Here is a 14,936-nt window from a genome sequence, read left to right as displayed (position 1 = left end):
TGATGTGGGGTTCAAGATACTGATAGCATAATGACCAGATAAATAAGTCACTTGGGTATAAAAGGTATGTAATTGTTGCTCTCCATTTCATGCTTATTGGTAATATGGTCCAATGTAAAATGGTGCAACAGATGAAAGACATGCACATAACCACATTTTTGGAATGTGGATGGGTGTACTAGGGTCTATGATATTAAGAGTGATAATAAACTATTTAAAAATGTAAAAATTCATTCAGCATGGAAATTAGGTTGCAATGATCAATTAATTGTATTCTCCTTCTCATGCATCCATACACTAATTTTTTATGGTTGGTAAAATAGGGTCTATAGTATAGTGAATGTAACTGTGAACTAGTTTTGGTTTTGGTCGAGTTTCTCTCCATGAGATGCATCCACATCTCGACACTTATTGAAGGTGTACAAATATACTATAAACTGAATGGACAAAAACGGGCCATATCCCCTCCCAAACTTCATTGGATAAATGGGGGAAAACAGGCAGGGATATAGACACAAAACCCTATCTGATTAAAACCAGATCTATGCTGTCCTATGCAAAGATCTGATGATGACCACTTAGGGGTCATATTCTGGCAACCTTTGAATTACCCAGTGGAAATGAAACTTTAAAAAATCTGAATCAAATTGTTCAGTACACATTTATGCTCTTCATCCACACTGCTCAGTCTCCAAACATGAAGATATAAGACTTTATTTGATTGGCTGATAAAATTAGCGATTATGGTTAATAATATAGGTTACCAGAACTTGACCCCTCAGTGGTCGCTGTCAGATCTTTGTTGAGATCTGATTTTAATCAGTTGAGATCTGATTTTAATCAGTTGAGATCTGATTTTAATCAGATTTACACAAAAGCTGGATTTAGCAGCAGGTTTGAACATGCCACACCATCTCGGAAAAACATGACAGATAGACTAATTAACACCAAGAATTGGATATAACACACAATCAGTTAAACAGGAAAGACAGACTAATTAGCACCAAGAATTGGACATAACACACAATCAGTAAAACAGGACAAATAGACTTATTAGCACCAAGAATTTGATATAACACACAATCAGTAAAACAGGACAGGTAGACTAATTAGCACCAAGAATTGGATATAACTCACAATCAGTAAAACAGGACAGACAGACTAATTAGCACCAAGAATTGGATATAACTCAATCAGTAAAACAGGACAGGTATACTAATTAGCACCAAGAATTGGATATAACTCACAATCAGTAAAACAGGACAGGTAGACTAATGAGCACCAATAATTGGATATAATACACAATCAGTAAAATAGGATAGACAGACAGGTAGATTTATACATAAGTTGATAGACTGATTAGTGCTAATAGTTGGACATAACACACAATAAACTCAATAATTTTATAATGAAAATATTTATTTTGAGTAGCTGCATAGATCACTTATAATTATGTTTTTCATGTTACCAACGTAATACAAATGTGAGATTTAAAAACAAGACATTCCAAAGTTTTATTAAATAAGGTAGACATCTAATTTTACATGGTTGATCAAGCATTAAATTATTCAAGTCATTTTAAACACCCTAACAGAAAAATAATTTTTTTTAAAAAGTACTGCATCAACCTTTATGAATCCCTGTTTTTTAATTCCATTTTAAAGGGATATAAATAAAATGTTATTTGTATAAAAGACAGGATATGAAATAAATACAAAACTATCTCATGTTTTTGCTGAGATGAGGAAAGAACTTTTTTGATATGGCATCCAAATATTTCTGTCACCTTAATGTATGTCTAAAAACTCAATCTAAATAAAACACATACAGTTCTGAGCAATGTTTGCACTGAACTCAATTAGAAAAATTGTTCCATGGGTTTACAATAGAACCTATGTAAACAGGCTGTGAAGGGGACCAAATATTTTAAAATTTGGCATTGACTACAAAACTTGTGAACTCACTTGTGAACCATACTACTTGTAAACAAACTCAAGAAATACACTACTTGTGAACTGTAATGCAAGCAAGGTCTGACTTGCTGCCTTTCATGAACATAAAACAAGTACAAATGTTGTGCCTATGTCAATATGAAGGCTAGTATTCCAAGTGAAATGTGGTCAGAAATTGGGTTAGAAAACAGTGAAAACAAATTTGACCTATGGCTTCTTAATGTAAAACATCATACAAAATTATGTTTTAATTTTATTCATTAAGACCTTCAAATATTACAGAGTGAGAAACAAAATTAGAAAACGATTGGAATTGACACAAGTCCTGGGCAGCAAGACCATGCCCATCCATAGAAATAGTGGTGGGGGTCAGTGGGTGGCATAAGTATATAAAAACAAAAATGAATATGCATGACGATAATCTTGGGCAGCATTATACAGGGTCTGATTTGAAACAAATAAATGGAATTTTAAATATATACTGAAAAATTATTGATTTTTGGGGTATCAATTTTCAATTAACATCTGCATCAGGGCCAAATTTCATGGATACATGAAGAAGACCGTATTGTCTTCAAAGAGAAATTTATGTTTACCAGGTTATCAAGCTTGGTAACCACATAAACTACTGTAATCAACATAACTGAATGTGGTAACCACATAAACTAGTGTAATCAACATAACTGAATGTGGTAACCACATAAACTAGTGTAATCAACATAACTGAATGTGGTAACCACATAAACTAGTGTAATCAACATAACTGAATGTGGATTCTCAAAATACAGTTTACCATCAAAACCTTGCTAAATGATTGCACAAGATTATGCATAATTATGCAAACCTCTTCTGATAGCAAACTAAGCCAGATACTTCACATTTTTAGATATGGTTACTAAGGATATCTAAATATGCATAAAAAGTTGTAGCCCCCACCTACGGTACAATAAAACCTGTTTTGAAAGACCTCTACCATAAAAGACCACATATTCTAAGAAACCGAATATTCAATGCATGAAGAAGTCTGTTATGTAGAGAAATGACATCAAATGAGACTACATGTTTTGAGATTATTTTACTGGCAAAATGGGTGGTCTCTCATACAGGTTGTACATATTAAAAATATGATCTATACTCAGGGGTCAGGCTTGGAGAAAGTTCAGGAGATGGTGTACCGAATTACCAAATGTTGCAATATGTTAACATTCGCATATATTATAGTTAGCAGGTAGAATTTTTTAATATGTTTTTATCAAGCATTTTTATGTGTATAATTTGGATACATATAATTATGCAAGTAAAAAATATTAATATTCAATAGATGAAATGATAAAGCTAGTGGTGTGATGCATATTTGAAGGCAAATGTCAAAAACATGTCTGTGAAATGTGTTAAGCCCATCAAAACTAGATTTCAGAACTTCTGGTTCAGGGAATTTCGACTTAGCTAAACTCAGCAGCAAGGGGGAGTATTTTATATGCATGTGATTTCAATTTTTAACTTAGCTTTTAAAAAAATTCAGTCATATTGCTGTGATGTCTGCAGTTTGTCAGTTTATAATGATGTCTAGTACTGAGGCATCATGCTGCAGACATGTAGCATCATGTCCCACCCAGTCACATTATCCTGACATCAGACCAACCAGTCCTAGCACTAACCTCTTAATGCTGAGTGCCTATCAAGTCAGCTGTTAGTACCTTTTTATAAGTCTCTTGTGTGACTTGGCTGGGGTTTAAACCCACAAGCTCCTGCACCTCAGGCGGACCCTATAACTACTTAGGCCACCAGAGCAGTTAGGAGTATTTTATACTTTCACACAGAGCAAATAAATTAACTTAATCATTTTGGAGTACACCCCTAGACACTGCTACAACATCTTGCATCAGGGCAGATATAGAAACAGCTCTTTCAAGCCCAAGAAAAATCCACCCCAATCTTAAGAGAAGTTGGAGCAACAGTAATGTCCAGTAATGAGGGCAAAGATCAGCAGTAATGGCATTTTGTATGTGATTTGGATTTTTAACATAGCTTTAACAATTTTTCAGTCATATCACTACGATGTCTGCAGTGTGACAGTTTATAGTGATGTCTAGCACTGGGGCATCATGTCGCAGACATGTTGCATGATGTCCCACCCAGTCACATTATCCTGACACTAGGCCAACCAGTCCTAACACTAACCTCTTAATGCAGAGCGCCAAGCGAGGGAGCTATTAGTACCATTTTTGTAAGTCTTTGGTATGACTCGACCAGGGATCGAACCTATGACCTCCCTCAACTGAGGCAGACGCTCTAACCACTAGGCCAGGAGATCAGTAGTAATGGCATTGCATCACCTTTAAAACTTCTTATGAATTAAAGAGAACTGCAATGTCAGCATAATTAGGTCAATACCTTTTTTACATTCCAATTTGATTTAAAAACAAAATTTGTGTATTCTTTTTTAATGGCTGTGTGGTTGTGATTATATGAAAGTATGTGTGTGTGTTGATATATCTTAAAGCTAATTCTATCAATTACTTTTTGTTTTTAAAATGTATTTAATACTTCAATGAAAAAATGTATTTTTTCTGTATAACTCAAATTTAAATTTCTGATCATTTTCTACAGGCTTACACAAGTAGGTAACTTGTTCTCAACTGTATAGCATCATTTGTTTGTGTCATGTTCACTGACCCCATCCTGAAACTACAAAATTGTTTTCTTTTAAGTAATTTAAGTTAGTGTGAAAGCACACCAGGAGATCAGTAGTAGGAGATCTCTGGGAGCTACGAAGAACAAAATTTTGGCAGGGTATGTCTGAGGAACAATCAGTTCAGCAGTTTTTGTGGAAGAAGTAAAAATTAGCAATGTTGATAGAAGCATTCCAAATGTAGGGCTATACCATACTAAATGACAACACATGACAGATAAAGCATGCCATATGTAGGGCTATGCCATAAGCTCACCTAGCTCTGTGGCAAGATGAGTTGGAAACCTTTTAATACTGAAGTTAATCTAATGTGTGGATACATTTATGAGCAATCATGTATACATACACACATAGACTATTGTATATTTTATTGCACTATCAGACTGAGTTTGGACTACCATATGGTTCATCCATGTACCCGTGATACTACAAGAAAGCTGAGTTTGGGCTGCCATATGGTTCATCCATGTATCCCTGGTGCAAAAGAGTTTGGACTAACATATGGTTAATTCAGATAGCCCAAGTGCTACCACAAAGTTGAGTTTGGGGCTACCATATGGTTATCAAAATTCTCATTGCCCAAGAGCTACCAAAAAACTATGTCTAAGCTTATATGTGGTTGATTCATATAACTTAGTGGACATTACATGATATCATTACTTGCTATAAAACGTTTCAAAACAAAATTATGTAAATGAGAAAATTTAACAATGATGCTTTGTAGGCAGAAAGATTATACCCATGGAGTTTAGCATAAATGTCATTGGCCAACTGAATTCAAACTGGGATACCAGGTTTATTTCTTAACAACCTGCCAAGCTACCAGCTGATTTTGAAATTTATTAAACCACAGATCCTGATGAACAGGTGTCTTCTACATCAAGGTGTTTTGTAATGCAGATTTCACTATATTTAATTCAAAAAAACAAGGCTACCTCTTCAAGAACATTGATGAACTATAATAAGCGGGTCACGGCCCACCTGCCTGCATTTCCTGCCACTCATACAATATTTTAGATATGAATAGAGGGGGATAAAATCAAAGGAAAGAAAATGATTTAATAAGAAGGTTAATCTAGGGTTTGGATTGATGGCGAAACAAATGAACCTATGATGATCAAAATGAACACCAAAGTGATGATTATGCCATGGTAGGATTAACAGAAAGTAAAAGCATCATTAAAAGCCCAAAAAAATATTTTTTAAAAAATGTGAATTGAGCTCCTACAAGAATAAATAAAAACAGAAATTTTTTATTATCTGACATCTATGCAGTGACAGAGCTCTTTAAAATCAGCACTTGAAGTAAACAAACTAAACTTGAACATAACAGTAAAAGTAGACTAGAAGAATAATGTGTGATTTACCTACACAAATAACACCCCTGCCTCCAATGCATCCCACACCTACCCAAGTTAGAGATCAAGCTGTAGTTTCTAAAGAAAAGCACACAACCTTTTTCAAAATAGTGAGCCAAATGACTGGTTATTGCATCTGATGATGATGTCTTATGTATTCAGTTTTGCAGCCATCAACTAAAATCTTCCTGAAAGCTGTATTCATTAAATTCTATTATACAATACATCCTCCTCAAAGTAAAAAGGGGCAATAACTCTTACAAAAATTAGAGCAGCACAGAATGTGCATCTTTAGATGATGACTATAAAACTTTCAACTTTCAGAGTGATCCACACATAACTAAGACAAGCTGCATTCACAAGATTCTTATACTATACTTCAATGAGTTACAGATCAGGGGCATTAACTCTAACAAAATTAGGGAACGGGGTAATTTGTTGACATGTACATTATCAAGTGGTGACCATAACATGTACAAAGTTTCATGGCAATCCATTTAAAACTGTGAGACTAGCTTGTTCACAAAATCTGGTCTTCCTCTATATCTGGTTTTACGTAAAAAGAGAACTAAAAGAAAACAAATCATAGGAGCACAGTTACTGTTGATGTGCACTTCTTGAAATGATAATACTATGAAATGTTCCATGACGTTCCAATGAAATCTGTCAGATCAGTTGCCCTCTGAAAATAATATCATTCAATGCATTCAGCAACAAGACAATAAACTGGATAAAATTTGTGCAAGCACCGATTTTACGTGTGCATCTTTAAGGGAGAGCACAATAACTTGTAAAGGTCTAACATCAAAAACTGTATCATACAAAGCTACAAGATAAAGAAGGGCAATAACTCTAACAAACCTTGTGAAAGCAAACTGATATGTCATACATCATCACATGAGGACCAAAAATATAAGTTTAATGGCAATATATCAAAAACTGCATGACATGTTACAATATTGAGACAGTGTGCCAGATGGGTGAACAGACAGACAGATAAATATTAGGATTAATATACATGCATAAAGGCAGGGGTGAAAAATGAATCAAATGTCAAAATACCAAATTTCATAAAATCAAGATCTTTTTTAGTAATCTTGGACACGAAAATAACAATTTTTGCAACCTGCACAACTTCAGTTACGTATGAGATACTAAGTTAAAACAAAACTTTATTATGCATAATATTTCCTTATACTTTCACTAATTATTGACTTTGGAATATCTAATTTGCTTCGACATAGAAAGTCATTGGAAGAGTTGCCAAAATCAGATAATTTCAGTTTAGTTTCCGAGTCATTCGAAATACAAGTGGCATGAGTGTTTTTCTTTGGGTCATTTTGCTTGTCATCTGAATGTATGTAGACCAGGTCAATGTCATCTATTGAATCCAAGTCATCAACTTCTTTACGAACAGGTTTTGATGGTTTGGGACTATGTTTTGTTGTAGTTTTGCCTCCATTTTTCCATTCACTGTCAACGTCATTTATTGAATCCAATGACTTGTGGACAGACTGGTCAATTGTTTTGTTCTTTCCTGTATGGTTAGACTGGTTCCTAGGTTGAGACTTTGGTGCAGCTGACTGGTTTTCTGTCTTTTTTGTGTTTACAGGCTTGCTGGAATGGTCTTTTGATCTTGCCTGCTTGTTGAAATTTTCACCTGTAGATGAGTATTTGTTGTTTTGACATCCAGGGTCATTAAACTCACTGAATTTGTGTCTCTTCTGATTTTGAGGCTGATCATGATGCTGCCTGTAAGACTGGCTGTATAGTGTTTCAGTGAATGGATATCCATCTGAACTTCTCTGGAAATATGGTTCATGCATTTCATATGGGTCAAAGCCATTAAAAGTTGAGCCTTCAACAGTCTGAAAAGTATGGTTTACATAGCCATCTGCTTTGGTCTCAGATTTCCTAGATCCCGGCTGTTGCACATAACCACCTCTTTTGGTCTCAGATTTCCTATTTCCTTGTTGTTGCACATAACCACCCCTTCTGGCCTCAGATTTCCTAGATTCTGGCTGTTGAACATCGCTTGTATATGGCTCAGTCATATGTCCAGGTGCAAATGATGGTGCGGGTCCACCTATACTTGCATACCAGGAGTTACTTTGTACATTAGAGTTGCCTCCCTTGCTATGTGTCAGGCCACCTCTAAGACTGGAGCTATCCCCTTTCCCGCCATTCTGATCAGATGCTGCTTCAAACAAGTCCTGATTGCAAAAATGAATGTTCATGTTTCCTCTCATTTCAGCTGCTTTGGATGTGGTTTTTGAGGGCTGCAAATTTGATGTTTTCATGTTGAAATTAACATCTTTGAAAGACTGATTGTGGTCTGTCTCACTGCTGCCCAATCCATACCTTTTTGATGGCAGTCCTGTCACTGTGAAGCCAGGGTGCATTGGCGAAATATTGTCTGAAATGAGAATAATTAATATAACTGCTTACGCATTCTTTAGTCAGGTATTACTGAATGTATTGGTATTTAATAATAGATTTTGAAAATAATTATTTATTACAGACATTACCATTAAAACTATTAAAAATAAGTGTCAAGTTTAGTTCTCTAATTAATTCTTGTCATGATATGTAGATTCATTTAAGTGACGTGTTTTCTTGGCTACAAACGTCATAAAGTCATGTACCAGTTTAATCTAACAGCAAACATAAAACCATTAATACAAAGAGTACCAGAATGTTTTCTTTGTACAGATATTTCCATTTAAGAGTCAAATCCAACTGCAAATAAGATAAAGCCAGAACTATGCAATGAACAAACTCAATGCACGTCCTTGCAAAAAAGGTTAGTACCTAACTTTTAATGTGTCAGTTGTGTGCCAGAGTGGTATAGATGATCATCTCTGACATATCTCAGTTAGTTCTGCATGTAGCAGTGAAGGCATGGATGACTCTGAACAGCATTGACCAATCAGTTCCAGTGACCATGACCCCTCCCACCACACACACACAGAATTAAATATGACTGAGGAATTAATTTCTTATCTCTGAATGAAACACAAAGTTGCAGCAGATGTCTGTATATATGTCTACACATACAGATACATACATCAGAAAGAGTCATGCAAATGTTGAACAAGACACTATTTATTCCATTGTGTACAATAATGTACTTTTAGTCCTGAGAAAATACATTTTTACTTAACAAGAAAGAATTCATGTCATCAGCACAACTCCCCTGCTGGCAAAAATAATGATTCATGCATATCTGAAAACAGGTTCATCAGAAATGTGCAGACCTAAACAGGAATATTTAAAATAAACATATAAAACATTCCCACCATTAATTTCCTATTTCTGTTAATACAAATCCTTCCTTGTCTGCTTTTTCTAGCAATTGGTGGGTAAGTAAAGATAAATTAATTTTTCCTAAAAACCAAACATAAAATTGTAGTCACACTGCAGATCAAATCCTACTGGAAGACAGGCAATTTTAAAATAATCATCAGCTGCTTTTATTTCTTTACTATAATTCTTTTCTTGAAAGAGTTTAAAACTGATTATAAAATAATTACCCCAATCATATCATATACAGGTGACACTCACTATAGGCCAATTCAATTTACATGCTTTCATTTCAATGCCACCATTTTTATTATAAATAATAAAGAAATACATTCAATTTGTGCCACTTAGCTCATTATTACACCATCGATGACACCGTGTGCTGTGTATAAATAACCATTACTTGAAAACTCAAAGGCATAATTTAAACTTCCTTAATTTAGAAGTATCCTACGGGAAAAATTACTTTCGATTTATACCAATTTCCATTTATACCATAACCTCAGGAATACATATATGGTTTAAATAAAGTCCCACCTGTACTTTTAATAGTTCAGATGTTAAATATATCTTACATAATATACTTTTGACAGTTCAAATGATGCTGGTCTTAAGTCATACACTTTAGGTAGTTCTGATACTGAGTCTGTTTTACATCATATACTGATATGAACAATGGTATATGTCAGACTTGCATCATATACTGTATTTTTGATAGTTCAGATGGTGATCTATGTATTTAGTGTATATTGTTCCTTATAAGTTAAATCGTATAGCAAACTGCACAGACCCAGATCTGCCATCACATAATGTGCCAGCAGAATAGGGTACATGCAATTTGTTAAGACTAAACAAAAGAACAAATAACAAGGACCCTTATCTGCCATCACATAATGTGTCAGTAGAATAGGGTCCATGCAATTTGTTAGGACCAAACAATAGAACAAATAACAAGGACCCTTATCTGCCATCAAATAATGTGCCAGTAGAATAGGGTCCATGCAATTTGTTAGGACCAAACAATAGAACAAATAACAAGAACCCTTATCTGCCATCACATAATGTGCCAGTAGAATAGGGTCCATGCAATTTGTTAGGACCAAACAATAGAACAAATAACAAGGACCCTTATCTGCCATCAAATAATTTGCAAGTAGAATAGGGTCCATACAATTTGTTAGGACCAAACAATAGAACAAATAACAAGGACCCTTATCTGCCATCAAATAATGTGCTAGTAGAATAGGGTCCATGCAATTTGTTAGGACCAAACAGTAGAACAAATAACAAGGACCCTTATCTGCCATCAAATAATGTGCCAGTAGAATTGGGTCCATGCAATTTTTTAGGACCAAACAATAGAACAAATAACAAGGACCCTTATCTGCCATCAAATAATGTGCAAGTTGAATAGGGTCCATGCAATTTATTAGGACCAAACAGTAGAACAAATAACAAGGACCCTTATCTGCCATCATATAATGTGCCAGTAGAATTGGGTCCATGCAATTTGTTAGGACCAAACAACAGAACAAATAACAAAGACCCTTATCTGCCATCAAATAATGTGCAAGTTGAATAGGGTCCATGCAATTTGTTAGGACCAAACAACAGAACAAATAACAAGGACCCTTATCTGTCATCATATAATGTGCCAGTAGAATTGGGTCCATGCAATTTGTTAGGACCAAACAATAGAACAAATAACAAGGACCCTTATCTGCCATCAAATAATGTGCCAGTAGAATTGGGTCCATGCAATTTGTTAGGACCAAACAATAGAACAAATAACAAGGACCCTTATCTGCCATCAAATAATGTGCAAGTAGAATAGGGTCCATGCAATTTGTTAGGACCAAACAATAGAACAAATAACAAGGACCCTTATCTGCCATCAAATAATGTGCTAGTAGAATAGGGTCCATGCAATTTGTTAGGACCAAACAATAGAACAAATAACAAGGACCCTTATCTGCCATCAAATAATGTGCCAGTAGAATTGGGTCCATGCAATTTGTTAGGACCAAACAATAGAACAAATAAAAAGGACCCTTATATGCCATCATATAATGTGCCAGTAGAATAGGGTCCATGCAATTTGTTAGGACCAAACAATAGAACAAATAACAAGAACCCTTATCTGCCATCACATAATGTGCCAGTAGAATAAGGTCCATGCATTTTGTTAGGACCAAACAATAGAACAAATAACAAGGACCCTTATCTGCCATCAAATAATTTGCAAGTAGAATAGGGTCCATACAATTTGTTAGGACCAAACAATAGAACAAATAACAAGGACCCTTATCTGCCATCAAATAATGTGCCAGTAGAATAGGGTCCATGCAATTTGTTAGGACCAAACAATAGAACAAATAACAAGGACCCTTATCTGCCATCAAATAATGTGCCAGTAGAATTGGGTCCATGCAATTTGTTAGGACCAAACAATAGAACAAATAACAAGGACCCTTATCTGCCATCAAATAATGTGCAAGTAGAATAGGGTCCATGCAATTTGTTACGACCAAACAACAGAACAAATAACAAGGACCCTTATCTGCCATCATATAATGTGCCAGTAGAATAGGGTCCATGCAATTTGTTAGGACCAAACAATAGAACAAATAACAAGGACCCTTATCTGCCATCAAATAATGTGCCAGTAGAATTGGGTCCATGCAATTTGTTAGGACCAAACAATAGAACAAATAACAAGGACCCTTATCTGCCATCAAATAATGTGCAAGTAGAATAGGGTCCATGCAATTTATTACGACCAAACAACAGAACAAATAACAAGGACCCTTATCTGCCATCACATAATGTGCCAGTAGAATAGGGTCCATGCAATTTGTTACGACCAAACAACAGAACAAATAACAAGGACCCTTATCTGCCATCACATAATGTGCCAGTAGAATAGGGTCCATGCAATTTGTTACGACCAAACAACAGAACAAATAACAAGGACCCTTATCTGCCATCAAATAATGTGCAAGTAGAATAGGGTCCATGCAATTTGTTACGACCAAACAGTAGAAAAATAACAAGGACCCTTATCTGCCAGCACATTATGCATAAGCTGACCAGATTTAGTTTTATGGGTTTACCACCATATTTCAGCACATGGCAGGCTAAATATGGACTACAAGAAAAATGTTTAACCTTGGGGAAAAAACACTGACTCATGGGAATCTACTGGTAAGCCTTTTTACACACCCACATTGGCTGAGCTGAACTCTGAACCTACATGAACAGAGGTGAGATGTATGTGATTTGTAAAGGTGAATGCTCCAGACCACTCAACTCCATTGAGCTCCTAGCTGATCAAGGTCTAAACTGTTTGCAGTTGGACCCGAAATTAGAAATTAAAAGTAGCTATTTATGGCATATACCAGCATGTCATGGCATGTCATCACAGTAATGGTATAGAACTATTTATGGCATATACCAGCATGTCATGGCATGTCATCACAGTAATGGTATAGAACTATTTATGGCATATACCAGCATATCATGGCATGTCATCACAGTAATGGTATAGAACTATTTATGGCATATACCAGCATGTCATGGCATGTCATCACAGTAATGGTATAGAACTATTTATGGCATATACCAGCATGTCATGGCATGTCATCACAGTAATTGTATAGAACCAGTGCTCAAAATAAAAATTTTTAGACATAGGTCCAGGGCTGGTGACTTAAATAAACTCACAAGCCCTGACTGAAATTCCACATGCCCAAAATTTCTCCTTTTTTAAATACTGTCCCACAATACTGCACACAAATCGTATATAAATTCAACAGAATTAAAAACGGTTTGAAGGTAATGCATGTGTCATTAGTGTTAATCACTACACTCTCAAGGGACTAGATGGTCCTGGTGTTCAAACTTCTCTGCTGGATTTTCTGAGTGAATCCTGGTCAGAACCAGGTTGACACATGTCGATGTGTTGTTTGTAGTATCTGCAAAGAATTAGCACACACACACCCAGCCCTCCCCCACCCCGTATCTCTTTTTCTTTGCTGGAGTGCTTCACAAAGTAAAACTCCATCAACCAAGAGTTCTGAGAAAAAAAATTTGGGCTTTGTTGACAGCTAACTGCTTCCTAATTTGACTTAAAAAATGAATTACACTTGAATACTATTCCGACAAATGAAATGATCATGCTTTGCATTCAATGTATGCAGTGAAATCCGACTTCAAAGAAACTTTGCTGCTGTTCACAAACTTGTCAAAAATATAATACATATGGCTTAACCATTCTCATTTGTGGTAATGATATGAAATAACCTATGTTCTTGTACACACATCTAACATTTCTTTGATTTACCTATAATGGGATGTTCTACTTCCTGATCCCACTTATGCAAATTAGCAAAATGGGCTCACCCACTGCAGCCTTCAAAGACATCTCACTAGCTATTGTAATCCAGTTAAGTAATATGTGAAATGGTGGTTAATACCTGACCTCTTTGCTCTAATTGCCACTATTTAAACTGCCCAAGGGACAGTGCTACATCAGCTCCAATCATGACTGTTTACCATTTATACATGCTATATGTAACGGGCATATACTGAAAGTAGGTTTTTTTCTTTCTATTTTTTAAGAGTACAGAAAATTGCATTTCCTCGAAACACAACCTTGTCATGGGGACTGGGAGTACAAAATTGTATTTTTAGCATGGCACGCCATGCTTCAATTTGATTAAAAATCAGCTCTACATTTCATGTAGGACAGTGGTGATCTGATTTAGATTTGGCTCTCTTTATGGCAGGTAGGTCAACATTTTGAAAATACACTTTAACGATCATCTGCGAGATTCAAAGTTTCCTCAAGCAAATTAGAATTTTCTTCAACAAGCCCAAAGGTCACCTCACTTAGAATACAGGATGGGCCCAATCTAAAATTAGAGGGGCCCTAGGCATCAGGCTATCAGATTTTTTGAGCACCAAGAACAGAAAACACAAGCAAACAAGTGAAATTGTATAGGTGGCCACTTATCAAGCACCTGCCAGTACCATGACTACAGATATATAAATATAATTTAGAGGTAATCTTTGCTTACCTTGATTACAGTTTTTGGCGTGCTGTCTTGTTTCAGGAGTGCTACCTGCGTTAAAATCTGCCAATTTACCACTGACCCTGAAATGATAATCAAAATGAAATGAAGTATCTTATATAAAAAGGTGCCATAGATACAAACTTTAGTTGAGTTCTGTATTTCATGCTCACAGTAAAGCCTGCATAAACCCATGATAGACAGATTTTTCAGTGATGGACAGATTTTTAAGTGATAGACAGATTTTGCATGATTGAATGACTTTTCATAGTAAAAGTTTATTATAATTATACATCATATAGTATTTTTCTCATGACAAGCCAGAAACCTAGTGCTGTAAATTTTCTGAAAAGTAAGAGGTGGGTTTACCCCCCCTCCCCAACTTATTTATTTAATAACTGAAACTTGAAGATTATGTGGAAACTCCAGTGAAAACGAAGCAGTATTCGGCTTTGATTAGTTTTCATCAATAATATAATAAATTTAAATCTTCGCTATATCAACAGATATCCTAAAATTTGAATAGTTCTAGCTAGCCATTTAACAGCACATTGTCCAG

At 35.4% G+C, this 14,936-nt stretch overlaps 1 protein-coding gene across 4 annotated transcripts in view; it reads right to left on the bottom strand.

Moving 5' to 3' along the window:
- Positions 1-1,398: 1,398 nt before the first annotated feature.
- The window catches only part of LOC149784569 (uncharacterized), a 77,030-nt gene continuing 63,492 nt past the window's right edge, over positions 1,399-14,936 (bottom strand). For all 4 annotated transcript variants that reach the window (XM_089932643.1, XM_089932641.1, XM_089932645.1 and 1 more), the window contains exons 14-15: positions 14,384-14,460; positions 1,399-8,418 (exon numbers count right to left, since the gene is read on the bottom strand). In XM_089932643.1, coding sequence (XP_089788769.1) covers positions 7,178-8,418; positions 14,384-14,460 — 1,318 coding nt within the window. In that variant the 3' untranslated portion in view covers positions 1,399-7,177. The remainder of the gene's footprint in view (positions 8,419-14,383; positions 14,461-14,936) is intronic.

The sequence above is a fragment of the Sinohyriopsis cumingii genome, chromosome 14, assembly GCF_028554795.1.
Source record: "Sinohyriopsis cumingii isolate HCF-2022 chromosome 14, ASM2855479v2, whole genome shotgun sequence".
In the NCBI taxonomy this organism is placed as follows: domain Eukaryota; kingdom Metazoa; phylum Mollusca; class Bivalvia; order Unionida; family Unionidae; genus Sinohyriopsis; species Sinohyriopsis cumingii.
Note: the sequence above shows the minus strand (reverse complement) of the source record. Positions and strands in the feature narration are given on the sequence as shown.